The 15,127-nt window shown below is 39.8% G+C and overlaps 1 protein-coding gene across 7 annotated transcripts in view; it reads right to left on the bottom strand.

Annotated features, from left to right (window-relative positions):
* The window catches only part of PRKN (parkin RBR E3 ubiquitin protein ligase), a 1,334,302-nt gene that overhangs the window by 567,347 nt on the left and 751,828 nt on the right, over nt 1–15,127 (bottom strand). For all 7 annotated transcript variants that reach the window (XM_028494771.2, XM_028494769.2, XM_028494768.1 and 4 more), the window contains one exon: nt 7,323–7,438. In XM_028494771.2, coding sequence (XP_028350572.1) covers nt 7,323–7,438 — 116 coding nt within the window. The remainder of the gene's footprint in view (nt 1–7,322; nt 7,439–15,127) is intronic.

Genomic DNA, 15,127 nt, shown 5'->3' with positions numbered 1-15,127 from the left:
ATGGCTCACGTTTCAAAGTCTCAATGTTGACAAAATACTTCTTCTGTTTTAATAAGTAACTGACCCCAAACAATATAGCTGAGTCATCTATCTCCTATGAGTAGGACTCTGAAATTTGGCTTTCTCCCTTATTTCTAATAGTGCCTTAAAACCCTCTATTGATTTCTGATTAATTTATTTTATTTAACTCAGTTTGGAAAATTCCATTAGATTTAGAAGGGATTTTTAAAAGTAGAGAGTTCCATATAAAAAGAATTTGTTTTCTGTTTGTCACACTGAATAAAACAGGTTTACTTTTATCCAAACCAGCAAATATTTATGTAAATCTCTTGGATGCAAAAACTTGTGCAGGACATTGTATCAATAGCATCAGTCAGGTTTGCACATCAGTCAAGGCTGGACGTCATCCTTCTAGCAGCCTACAACTTAGAGCTGACAGGCATGTATACAGCTGTTTTCTTCAACTCTTACTGGTGTTTAAATTGTCTTTGTATTTTACTTTACTGCTAGTATTTTCCTTTTCACATGCAAACCTACCTTCCAACCTCACCAAATAGCTTGCCTTTTACTGTCCAGAGAAAACTGGGACCATGCAGGGGGTAAGGTGTGATGTGAGAAAAACACACAGGCCTTGATGTGTAGGTTGGTTCAGCCAGTTTCTCGTGGTAAGACCAGGTGTAATTTTTAAAATGTCTTAGCCTCAACTTCTTCATATGTAAGATAGACGTTCAAAGAATTTGAAATTAAAGAATTACAGGTCATTAAGCACCACCTTCGAATATCAAAGGAGGCAATGCAATTGCCTTAATGTAAGGCTTTACCCACGTGAAGGATTCTCCTTTCTGGAAGGGTTTATAGCAGCTCTCCCTCAAGACTGGATCAGACTGAGGTGTGCCACACTTTTTCAGGAAAGAATCTCACAGCTTAAGTAGAGGGATCTTACTCCAATGGGGTCTGGGCACAGTGTGAAGTAACTCGTTTCAAGATAGAAGACATATCTTTGAGGTTTCCTCTTTCATCTTAAAAAGTTATGATATTCCATTCTACTATAGAAGGTACTCCTGTTTATTCTACTATCAATTTGGTATTCTGATTTACCTTTCTCTAGAATGCTATGTAAGATGGACAGTCCAAGATACTCCCATACTTAAAGGGAAGTATTTTTTTTCCTGGCATGTTACATTACCTAGGAGTATACATACTATTTGGGTCAGATAGGAGAAATATATAGATCTGTATGCTCAAAGAAGATCACTGCTGCAATGACACATACACACACACACAATTTTAAGGATTTTTCCATTACAGAAATAAAGCCACTTACTGAAAAAGACTCTGTGATGACCTAGATGGGTGGGGTGGGGGAAGGTGGGAGGGAGGTCCAAGAGGGAGGGGATATATGTACACATACAGCTCATTCACTTCACTGTACAGCAGAAACTGACACAACATTGTAAAGCAATTATACTCCAATAAAAAAAAAAAGATTTCAGTTAAATCCTATGTGAGTACACCTGTAGTCCCTCACAATGCTCTTCAGAGCCTGATGATAAATAAAATCATACGTTTCCATCTGACACCAAAATGTCAAGAAAGGGTAAAGTTGATAGAAGATAGCCATTAAGCAACATAAAAGGAATTTCTATATAGAATTGACAAGAGAAGCATAGACATAACAAATGCATTCAAAGGGAACATAACTAAGATAGCCATTTCTCATCTCTCTTTGTTAAATCAACAAATGAATTCACACCAAAATGCTATCAAATCATAGTCAAATCACTCTCCCCCAGGAACACCAAGAACAAGTCCAAAGAGACTTTCAGATAAACCTTTACTAATGTCCAAGCCCAAGTAAATCTTTTAAGTGTGCAATCCAAGGCATTGCTTCAGTAGGCTGAATGAACCTTAACACAAATCTGAAAGCAAGAGAATTATTTTAAAACATTTATATCAAACAACAATGACATCGAAAACATGAGACTTTATTGGAAGAGTTAAGGAAAATTACAAGGTAGTAGTGCTTCTTAGATTTAATGTCCTACTGGGAAGTGGACTACAGAACATGTTTCTGGAAGGTGAAATTTTGACTGTAAACATGGTTGTTTTTTAGTTTGTCTTCAGCTTTGGAAACCGAGGAATGATGAATAAAGGTGAAAAGTACAGGCACGCACTAGGCAGCTTTAGAAGAAGCAAAGCTAGGGAAGGAGGGTGGTGATTTTTTTCTTTTTGCCAAATGATATCATGGTAATAATTTTTCTATTTTGTTATGTTTTCAAATTTTATATTTTTAAATTTTAAGAAGGCTCATTTTGTAAAGTAAGATTCACGGTGCACAAATGCTGTTTTCCCCTGAAGCTACCTGATATCAGGGTGAGCCCCAAGATATACATACTGGTTGGGGAAGGAATACAAGTCTTACTTTGGCATTGCCTGTGTCATTTTTTTGTGGCTGAATATTGTTATTCCTGAGTGCAATTGAGGTATCCAGGAATGTGTTGAACCTTTGTGATATAATTTCTATTGTAAATACTTAACAGTACAGCTATTATACCTTCAAGTGCTGTAATTTCTGGTTTTGGCTCAAGTTTTTGCTTTTGCCTCAATTCACTATTTACTCATAAACCTAAGACTATCAACTGATAAGCTCAATTGGATGAAGATCAAGCCACAACTGTAAATAAGGAGTGGGGACTGCAAGGCTGGATGGCAGATGGGAACCTGATGGCTCACACAAAACCTCAGGACGTTTTAGCCCTCAAATAGTTCACTTTTTTCTTTAAGAGACTGGAAAATATTTTATATATAATATAACCTCAAAAGACACAAATCACGTACCTGAATTAAAATTTAAGCCTAACATCTGGAAATGAATAGCACATTTATCTTATACATTTTTCTACATATTGCAACCACATATGTGTCATTTGGAGGGCAGTATCATTGAAAACCTCATTTTTATTTCTGCATCTGTCAGAAGACAGGACCACAAACAAGGGCTTTCTCAAATGATACTATTGATTTATAGGCTGTAAACAAGGACTGTTTCTACCTTTTGCAGTTCTTCAGAACCAGTCAGAGCCTTACAGACTACCTACTTCAATTCTTGGATTTTATAAGGAAACTGAAGGCTTAACAGATTGTTACATTGCTAGGTCAAAAAATTAGCTTAGTGACATTGGAGTTCCTTGAATATGTTATTATACACTTGTAAAGAATCATAAAAAGAGAGAATTATTATTAAGAAGGTAGATGAAAAATGCCAATCTCTTTTTATACAAAAGTACATGTTTGTAAGCACAAAAATAAATAAAATTCGTACCTTGCTACCAATTCTCTACAAACTATTTCAGAGAATAGAAGCAGGATAAATGCTTCCTAATTCATTCTAGGAGGCCAGCATTACCTTAATATCAAAACCAGACAAAGGCAATATAAGAAAACTACAGACCAATATGTCTCATGAATATAGAAGAAAAATCCTCAACAAAATATAGCAAATCAAATCTAAAAATGTATAAAACGTATTATACACAATGGCCAAGTGGGATTTATCCTAGAGTTTACAAGGCAGATTCAACATTGAAAAATGAATTAATGTAATCCATTACATCAATAGACTAAAAAGAAAAATCACATGATAATATCAATAGATGCAGAAAAAAAATCTGACAAAGTCTAACATGCATTCATGATAAACACTTTCAGTAAAGTAGGAATGAGGGGGACTTCCCGAACTTGATAAGCTCTATCAACAAAATATCTACAACTAATGTCATACTCAATGTAAGAAACTTGAACTTTCCCACTAAGATCAGGTACAAGACAAGGATGTGCTCTCTCACTTTTCCTTTCAAAATCATACTGTAAGTCCTAGCTAATGAAATAAGGCAAGAAAAGGAAATACAGGTATACAGATTGGGAAGGAAGACAAAAAACTGTCTTTGTTCACAGATGACATGATCATCTATGCAGAAAATACAAAAGAATCGACAAAAAAAATCCTGGAAATAATAAGCACTTATAGCAAGGTTGCAAGGTACAAGGTTAATATGCAAAAGTCAACTGCCTTCCTATATACCAAGAATGAATATGAGCAATTTGAAATAAAAACACAATACCATTTACATTGGCACCTGAAATCTGAAGTACTTAGGTATAAATCTAACAAAATATAAAATAAGATTTGTATGAAGAAAACTACAAAACTCTGATTGATGAAATCAAAGAAGAACTAAATAAATGGAGGTATTCCATGTTTGTGGATAGGAAGACTCAATATTATCAGGTTGTGGGTTCCTCCCAAATCAATGCATACATGCAATGAAATTCCAATCAAAATCCCAGCATTGCTTTATGGATATCAACAAATTGATTTTAAAGTTTAATTGGAGAGGAAAAGACCCAAAATAGTCAACACAATATTGAATGAAATAACAAAGTTGGACTGACATTACCTGACTTCAAGACTTACTATGAAGCTATAGTAATCAAGACAGTGTAGTGTTGGTGAAAGAACAGACACAGAGATCAGTGGAACAGAACAGAGGGCCCAGAAATAGACCCTGATCTTTGACAAAAGAGCAAAGGCCATACAATGGAGCAAAGATATTCTTTCCAACAAACAATGCTGGAAAAATGGGACATCTACAGGCAAAAATGGACCTAGACACAGACCTTACACCCTTCACAAAAATTAACTCAAAATGGATCACAGACCTACATATAAAACACAAAACCATAAGACTCTTAGAAGATAACATAGGAGAAAACCTAGATGACCTTGGTCATGGCACAACTTTTTAGATACAACACCACAGCCACAAGGCATAAAAGAAATAATTGATAAGCTGGACCTCATTAAAATTCAAAACTTTTGCTCTACAAAAGAAAATGTCAAGATTATGAGACGACAAGCCACAGACTGAGAGAAAACATTTGCAAAACACACATCTGATAAAGGACTTATCCAAAATATACCAAAAACACTTACAACTCAACAGAAAGAAAACAAACAATCTAATTAAAAAATGGGCCAAAGGCCATAACAGACACCTCACCAAAGAAGACATACAGATAGCAAATAAGCGTATAAAAAGATGTTCCACATCATATGTCATCAGGGAAGTGCAAATTAAAGCAACAATGAAATATCACTACACAGTTATTAGAATGGCCAAAATCCAGAACACTGACAACACCAAATGCTGGAGAGGGTGTGAAGCAACAGGCACTGTCATGTGTTACTGGTGGAAAAGGGAAATGGTACAGCCACTTTGAAAGACAGTTTGATGGTTTCTCACAAAACTCTTACCATATGATCCAGCAATCACCTTCTTCGGTATTTACCCAAAGGAGTTGGGAAACTTATGTCCATACAAAAATCTGCACACGGACGTTTACAGCAGTTTTATTCAAAATTGCCAACAGTTGGAAGCAACATGACATACTTCAGTAGGTGAACGGATGATTAACTGACATTCAGACAACAGAATATTGTCAGTGCTATAAAGAAATGAGCTGGGAAGTTATGAAGACATGGAGGAACCTTAAATGCATGTCACTGAGTGAAAGAAGCCAACCTGAGATGACTACATACTGTATGATTCCAACGATATGACAGTCTGGAAAAGGCAAAACTATGAAGGCAATAAGAAGTTCGGTGGTTGACAGAGATGGAAGGTAGGGCACAGAAAAATTTTAGGGCAATGAAAATACTCTATATGATAATAGAATCATTGACATGTCATTATATATTTGTCCAAATTCATAGAATATACAGCACTGGGAGTGAACCATACCGTAAACCATGGACTTCGGGTGATTATTGTATGTCAGTACAGGTTCAACCTTGGTAAAAAATGTACCATGCTGGTGAGGATGTTGATAATGGGGGAAGCTATGCATGTGTGGGGACTGGAAGTATATATGAAATCTCTGTACCTTCTTTTCAATTCTGTTATAAACCTAAAACTGCTCAAAAAATAATGTCTTTAAAATTCTTACCTTGCACTAGTATGATAAGGAGTATACAGAAAAAATATTTACAGGTAAATTAACACTATCCTCTGGTTTTAATCTCTTATGTGGTTAATTATGTCTAATTTGACTAATGATGTATGATTGGTACACATATGAAAATAAATAAAATAAACATGGACATTTACCATCTAAAACGGTGCAGCCTCTCTCTGGAAATAAGTTTGGCAACATGCACCAAGAACCTCAAACACGGCCACTCCGCTGCCCTCCTGCTCCAATCCCTTTGCCTGTGTTCTTAGATTCAAAGCCTGCAATAATTTCTGGAAAAGGGTATGGAGTTCAGTGTTACTTAGTAATAGGGAAATGACTAAATAAAGGAAAATATTCCCAAATGATGGAATCTTAGGTACCTATAAAAACGTGTTTTCATGTAATATTCCATGGCAGGGAAATCTTATCATGCTATCATGTTAAATGGAAAAAGCCACATACAAAACTCTACAATACAATTACATATAACACACACACACATATGTACATACACACACACACACACATGCACCATACAGACATGCAAATGTTCAGGCATACTCAAGATACCGTAAAGAATTAAACCAAAATCTTATTAACCATGAGGATAGAATTTCTAACACTTTAAGTTAATTATTTCTAAAATAAAAAATAAAGCATTAACAGGAAAAAAAACACAACAATCAGCAAAATACAAATGCAGACTATTGGGGTGTCCTCATGCAGGCTTTAATGACATCCCTATGCATGAATCTGTCAACATAAGGAGAAACAGTCATTTTCTCTAACCTACAGAGAGGGCATTCCTCTGCTGCCTGATATGAAAAGGGGCCTTATTCAATCAAGTGGTTGGTTATACATACACACTTAAATCTGTGTACGTATAGTAGCTGTGTATGAATACAGTTGGTTTTATGTATAAAATCCCCAAAAAATAATGACAGGAAAATTTTTCTTGCAAGAGACAATATTATTTTTCCAGCAATTGTCTCCTTGTGTATCTGGGAGGTGGTTCATTTCCTTAGAAAGATGTTGTGAGTTATTAATATAAAGGTCACAGCTCAACAGCAGGAAACACAGAGGCAAGGCTCCTAGTAAGATAATATGATCAACACTACATATTTTAATGCCATCTTTATCAACTTTAATGGAAGGTTCTAAAATACTGGCTGGTGGGCTGCATTCTGACTTATAGAAAAATGTTTCCGATTTCTCCTTTGAAAAATTAAAAAGTGACTTTAATTACCTATTGTTTTCAGAGAAGTTGAGAAAGCCAGATGTTGAGAGCAACAGTGTTTTCAGATCCTTACCTGATGTCCATACATGTTATGCAGGTGATGTCTCGACTATTTGTTGTGATCAGGTTCAAAGCTACTGATGTTTCCTCGTCAGAGGTCGGGTGTGCTCCACATTTAAAGAAAAATTCCTGAAAGAATGAGAAATACGATCACAGACATGGAATCCGGCTGGCCATTGCCCCCTCTAAACATTTTCACAGTAAAGAGTCTCTTCAGGAGAAGAGGTCTATCTTTAGGTGTGAGTCTGAAATAAATCAACATCAACTCTTTCGAGGGAAACTAATGCCCTTGTGCCAAACTATTCAACAAGTCCTCTTTTTAGAAGGGTCCAACTGTCTGCTAGTCTTTTCTTCTTTTTCTCTTTCAGCCAGGTTGCTGGGGGAACACTCTGTGTGTGCCCCTAGCTCACCTCTCGGTGAGAAGTGAGTCTGGTAAAATAACACAGTGTGGATGCAGGAGGAAGCCTGAAATAGCATCTCAGAAATGAGGAAGAGGAGACCCTGAGCCACGAAATGATTTGCCCCAAGTCAGACAGTCAGAGGTGAATCCAGGAAGTCACCCAGGCTTCTTAAAGGGATACTCAGTGCTTTTTCTACAGGATCACCACACAGTTGGTCAGTTAGCAGCAAGAATATAGTGCAGGGTAAGAAATCTAGCAATCTCAACTATTGATAAGCATGCAAATATTGCAGACTTATGGAGGAGCAGAGTGCACCTCTCCCCTCATTCTGCCCCCTTTGGCATCCCAGAATTCCCTGGGAGTCTCACCTGCCCACCCCCTGCCAGGCAGCCAGGAATGTTCTACACTCGCACCTCTTTCCTTCTTAGTTCATTTCCCAGCCCTGTCCTGCCACACACTCCTTTATCTTAGCTTGTGGGATCGTAGTAACCCTGGTCCTAGGCAGTGAGAGTGTGAAGTCCTAACCTCTGACCGCCAGGGAATTCCCAAGATATATCTTTTTGATTGATAATATTCTCCCTTCTCAAACAAAATATTTTTTTGTTTTTCTTATTTTTTCCTTCTGTTATTTCTGTATTTTTCACATACCCCTTTTCCTTCTCACACACCAAAGTGTTTGACAGGTAAGTACTCTGCTTCTTGTCAAACAGTCTGTACAGCTTCCATGGTAATAACATCTATGAAGCTAAATTGTGTGCCACTGCAAAACTTCTGCACAAATGTCACACTGGAGGACAGAAGAGCCCTTGCATATACACTTAATCATCAGCTCCATTTGTGTATAATGACTGGGATATAGAAAGTATTTTCCCTTTAAACACTAGACCTGGTGTCAGCAAACTTTTACTAAAGCACCATATATTAAATGTCTTCAGCTTGGTGGGCCATATGGTCTTTGTTGCACTGCTCGACTCTGCATTATTGTCTAAAAGCAGCCATGGACCATATGCAAATGAATGGACGTGGCTGCGTCCTAATAAAACTTTATTTACAAAAACATGTGGCAAATTGGATTTTGCCTGCAGGCATAGATTGCCCAACCAAAAGACTCTGGGATATTTGTGGACTGTCTTATTCACATTTGTATCCTAACAGTATACAGGACAAGCATTAGATATATTTCTTAAATTAAAAAAAAAAATCAATAGATTTACTTAATAAATGCTACCAGTGTTTATACATCTGACACCACCGCTCTTCATCCGTCCTTTCCCCCCTTGTAACCAAACTAACCTCCTCCTCCTCTGACCCGAGACACAGGTGAGCCACACCTGTGGGTGTCAAAGTCCAGTGGGCATCAGAATCACCCAGGAGGCTTGGAAACTAGACATCGCTGGGACCCGCCCCAGAGGTTCTGACACGGGGCCAAGGATGTGCATTGCCAACAAGCTGCCAGGTGACGCTGCTCTTACTGCTCTGCGGACCACACTTCTGAGAACCGCTGAGTTACAGCGACATTAGCGGTAAGGTGGGTAAACTCCACTTATTCTTTCGGAAGACAGTGGCTGCAGCAGACCTCGCTTATCACATGTGAAACATGTGTCATGTCTCAGGGAAAATATGTTACTCTTAAAAATCTGGAGTGTGCAGAGAAATGTCTTCAAGCCAGGAGTTTGGAGCCCAGGCTGTTCTTAAGAACAAGTGTCTCATCAATTCCAGATGGTACAGCTGCTAGTTAGCCAGAACCCATGCTACCCGGGGCAAGTGACAGAGTAGCCAACCCGCCAGCCTGCAGTCCTCAGCCCCGAAGATGAGGGTGTGCCGACAGTCCTGCAATGATGGGTGGGGTGTGCAGTGCAGTTGATGGGAGCCCGTCAGGAGTGTCTGTAAAGTCCCACGTGGCTTCCCTTGAAGCAGCATGGAAATCATACTGATTGTTTTTGTTCTCTCTTTTAACATGGAATGCCACCCTTTCCACTCAATTTTTTGAAATGATATACATCCTTCAAAGGTCAGTTCAAGGGTATTATGAAAAAGAGTTAAGGCAAACCTTGACTATCAAAACAAGACGTCTGGAGGACATGACTGATCCTTGTGAAATAACACAGAGCTAGCTGTGACGGCTTTTTGCAGGTATGAAAAAAATGCTCACTCATAACGAAAAGTAATTCCTCCAAAATAGCTGAGTTGGCTGGACTATTGAGAAGGTATTTCATATACAGATAAATAGATAGTATTTATATTTTTTCTTAGCTTGCAGAAAGCTACTGGTAGACATTCAGCTAACAAATCACATACTGCTCTAACACCAGCTAAAACTCAGTCAGATAAAAGCCAAAATCCTTTTTAATGGAGGTAGGGATTTTACAAACAATGGTATAATAAGTTACAAATGTCTGGAAAATTCCAGTAATTCACATGGCATGATAGAATTAAAATACAAATTACCAACTCTGTATATTAAATATGTATCAATATGTATCAGTGAATTCCATGCCTTCTCCACCGGTTTTTATGAAAGGAGGTTCTTTTCTAGTGCTAGAGTAGCAAAATTGGTGGAGGGTCCGAGATTTTGCCCAGCTTGCAAGCTAACAGGTTAGCCTGCCACCGTCTCAGGGATGCTGGCAGAAGACATGAGACAAAGAAACTGCATGGCTCAGAGCCCAGGCAGAATGAAGTATGGACATCATGATGATGTCAGTTTCTCTGCAGCCCAACTCCCAGGAGGTGAAGTGGCCAGGCCAAGCTAGCTGGGGGGTTTCTGCATCACAGCCGAGGACCCTGAGCTTAGGGAACCCAGATCTTTTATAAGGATCTGTAAGCCACTTTCCCGTTTGTCCTGAAGGGAGACACTGTCTTTATTATACTGAACAATAAGCAGGTCCACCTTTTACCCTAGAGGGAGATACTATCATTATTTTCCAGGTCGTTTGCTATACAATTTCCTTGAAAAGATTATCCAGAAAAAAAGGGTAGTTAGTGCTCCCTCACAAGTTGTACAGAAACTTGCGAGAACCCTGGAGAAGCGTCTCCCAATAGTAATAACACCTTTTCCCACAGACTAATCAGCAGAACGATCTGACCATTTCCTGTCCTGCACGATCAACGGGTTAGCATTTTCAAAATCTTTGTGATATTTGCAGGCTGCATTCAAAACACACAAACCATAAAGCAAAACACAACAGAAGTAAGAAGAACCTTGTTGAAAAATTCTACCTTGGGTATTTCAACTTGCTTATGTAGAGTTGCCATCTCACACACAGCTGCATGATTCTTTTGGAGTAATCGTCTATGAATTCTGCTTTTCTATGGTGTTTTTCTCTTGATTGTTCAGATTAAAAAATCAAGGATGCCAAAGCCAGAAAAATCTTCTAGCCAGAGTCTAAGCAGTGTGGTCAGAAAGCTGACACCACCGTGAGATCTGGTCATCAGCAGCATGACACCATCTGATCCCCATAAGGACCTAGGAAACTGCTCCATCTAGGCCAGATGACAGCGGTTGTGCCCCAGGGCCTGGCTGCTTGAGGTGGCATTACTCTAGTTCCAGTGGGTGCTGGGTTTGACAAGCAAAGTGACTTCTATATCACCAGGGATATAGTCCCCTATGGGTGCAGAAGAGAAAACTTCTTGTTCATTGTGGGGAGGGACATCTGTCAATTCTAGTGAAGGAAATATAGGATCCTTATGCGGGTAAATAAAGAATCTCAAAGGGACCCACCCATCTTTCACAAATGCCATCTCACAGGTAAAATCAGCTACAAAAAAGCAAGAAAGAAAACCAAACAAATCAAGTCCCATTAAATGAAATGAATTCCTCCACCTAACCAGGAGCTGGAGTTCCCACCGGCTGGCTCACTTCATTTGGATCCATATACTCAGTTCTGGGAGGCCCTAATTAGCTATGGAGCTAAAATCTATGACAGTAATTGGCCAGGGTTTTTTTTTTTTTCCCCAAATGATAGTGTGAACTATTTTAAAAAATGAAAAAAAAAAAAAATCCCAGAGTAAGACCTTAAAAATTGTGCTTGGGTTTATAATGTGACCCTGTTAAATGCTATTGAGTACTATAAGGTGCTTTTCACCTTATTAATACTAAATAGAAAATCCAAAATACAACAGAGTTATATTCTTTAAGTTCTTAGAAACATACTTATATTTTTTGCCATTTCTGTGGACAAGGCTACGATTCTTTCCTTCCATTCTCGCTGAGGCCTCGTATTTTATCATAACCCACCCATCCTTTCCTTTCAGATCTTAGAGGCCTAGTCTGCTGGCTGAATGACGCCCATAAAAAGCAATGTTATACCAAGGGAAAGACCTGTGAACAGTTCAACTGTTGGAAGCTACCTCTTTCTCCTCATTCCACTCTGCTACCTGACTCAAGACACTGCCAGTGTTTCTAACAGACAAAGGGGAAAATGAAAAGTATGGAAACGAATAAATAAACCAGCAAAATCTGAACTGGATTAATACCAAGAACCCAATTTATGAAAACTTACAGAATCAGAAGCTAATCGTCAACTCTAAACACAAATTAATGTGTTCCAAATTTCTATAAAAATAACTTACAACTACCATCTGGCAAGCCCTGCTTGTCTCAAACACAATCTAGTTTCACAAACCTGAAAAAACAGCAGTGAGACCTGACCTCTTCCCTCATGAAACTTCAAACAACTTTTATCATACTTCTTAAAGTTAACAATTTTAATAGATATTGCTTAACAATTGCATGTTTTCCAAATAAAAATTTTGTCTCTCTTTACAAAGAGTTAAATCCCATGTTAGTCTCCAACTCCTTCTTAGTTAATATCCCCCAAAGGCAACGGATCTTTCTTTTGATAAAATAAAAGGGACACACAATTTTCACTAGAAGGTTGCAGTGGATCTACAGTTTGTACTAAAGAAGTAACTGGCCATTTGCATGGGTCAGGGTCAAGTTAGGGAAGCAGGGCCCATACCAGTTAGTTCAGTTGAGAGAATTTAACGCTGGCTGAGGTCTAGTTGCAAAGGTGGGGGAAACCCAGAAGAGCCAAACCCAGGCAGGCAGCTCCTTGCCATTAGCAGCATTACGGCAGGGTGATCTAATCACCGGGGACTGGGGGCCGCGGCTAGGTGGGAGGATGGCTAAGATGCAGCCCCGGCCAAAGACCCTCCCAAAGAGAAAGGGAGAAACAGCCCAGCTCTGCCATCTCTCCGCCCTCCTATCTCCCACCAGGCTGTGCCTGTGGAAAGCCCGCCTGAAGCAAGGAGAGGGGGTCTGCCTGTCCAGCGCACGTGCCCGCAGAGAGAGGAAGGGCAGGTGCATGCGAAGGCCACCAGCACGTGCTGGAGGCCACGTCAGGAGGCAAAGCCCAGTCGAAAGTCTTCACCCTTCACCGCTGGTTAGTGGGGACATATTCCAATTAGCCTCCAGAAAAGGAAAAATGATACATTCAGATGTGGTTCTGTAACATGTATTAAATCAAGATACATAAATATTTACACTAAATAATAAACCTGTCAAAAGATTACCCACCCAGATTTTCAACTAAGAGGGACTGAGGACACAGGGGCATTGTTATTTATGAGAAAATTAGTAATAAGCATCTTACATCCCTTATCAAAGAGGTCCTCACGGTTACTAAGTTACAACCGACAAACTGCCACTTAGAATCAATCTAAATGTCTCTCATGAGCCTAGAAATTCTGTCCGTAGTATCCTCAGTCCGTCTCTCCTCAGCCTGCCCGCTCCAACAGCTCCGCACTTGGTTATCTGCAGATTCTTTTGTAAGAAGCAACTGCTAGCTTTAAGTCTCATTACCCATTCAGAAATCTCATGATTAATGTGAATATGATAGTTTTAATTTTCTCTAAGCTAACACATGACAAATGAGCATAATTACCATACTCTCTGCCTGGCTCATAAGAAAAACCTGTAAATGAGCCATGCCACGACCCGCGCATCTGTGCCTTATTACTAGCGAATCTCAGTTTTCATGCTGATGTGTCAGACTCCCTTTGTATTATGTAAATCCAGGAAATAATCATATAAGCTTGGATATAAAATAACTATGCAACTTGTTAGGTTGTACAAGACTTGTAAACTTTGCTAATTTAACAATGCCAGTTGTAAAGTTAGGTTACACCTAAGTAAACAAATAAAATCTCGAAAGTTAACAAGTCTGCTATCATGTTCAATGATAAGTTTGTTTTCTCTTAATAAGGTGTTAATAAAGCCTCTAGATGATGTGCAAAGTTTATCAGGAGAAAGAAAATCACTATACTCCCACAAAAAGCAAAACCACGTCAGATCTTTGCTGAGAAGGCCAGTTGCTGCCTGTAAGCATCACAACCACTGCCAAAACCTTACGGAAGGCTTTCGGCCTCCTCCAAGGCCGCCCGTCCTTCGGTTAACAACAAATAAATAGATGATATGCATATAAAGAAGCATGCACATGTGCACAGGCATGTAAACGCACCAGACACGCAACGTGCCAAGCCAAGCCATTCCAAGCAGGAAAAAGTCTTAGACGTGAAGTCAGCAAGCACAGAGCTTTCTCACCTCACCACTGCGTCAGGTCCAACGGCACAGCCATTTTCATATCAATACAGCTATTGTTATATTCCAAAAGAATTTTAAAAATTTTACCTTATTACCAAAGTTAAAAGTATAAGCCAGGTCTGCTACCTAGTCCAATGTATAAAATAAAAATAAAAATGAAATTCTAAAATCCAAAAGGCGAGGAGGAGTTTCAAGATGGCGGAAGAGTAAGACGCGGAGATCACCTTCCTCCCCCCAAAATACAACAGAAATACATCTACATGTGGAACAGCTTCTACAGAACACCTCCTGAACGCTGGCAGAAGACCTCAGACCCCCCAAAAGGCAAGAAACACCCCCACGTACCTGGGTAGGGCAAAAGAACAGAGACAAAGAATAGGAACTGGACCCGCACCAGGGGGAGGGAGCCGGGAAGGAGGAAACGTGTCCACACACTAGGAGCCCCTTCGCGGGCGGGGACTGCGGGTGGCGGAGGGGGAGCTCCGGAGCCACGGAGGAGAGCGCAGCCACAGGGTGCGGAGGGCAAAGCGGAGAGATTCCCGCAGAGGGTCGGTGCCGACCGGCACTCACCAGCCCGAGAGGCTCGTCTGCTCACCCGCCGGGGCGGGCGGGGCTGGGAGCTGAGGCGCGGGCTTCGGTCGGAAGCCGGGAGAGGCCTGGGGTTGGCAGCGTGAACACAGCCTGAGGAGTCAGTGCGCCACGGCTGGCCGGGAGGGAGTCCGGGAGAAGTCTGGAGCTGCCGAAAAGGCAAGAGACCTTTTCTTTTTCTTTTTTTAACATCTTTATTGGAGTTTAATTGCTTTACAATGGTGTGTTAGTTTCTGCTTTATGACAAAGTGAATCAGTTATACATATGTTCCCATATCTCTTCCCTCT

Source organism: Physeter macrocephalus, chromosome 10 (genome assembly GCF_002837175.3).
Source record: "Physeter macrocephalus isolate SW-GA chromosome 10, ASM283717v5, whole genome shotgun sequence".
Taxonomy (NCBI): domain Eukaryota; kingdom Metazoa; phylum Chordata; class Mammalia; order Artiodactyla; family Physeteridae; genus Physeter; species Physeter macrocephalus.
Note: the sequence above shows the minus strand (reverse complement) of the source record. Positions and strands in the feature narration are given on the sequence as shown.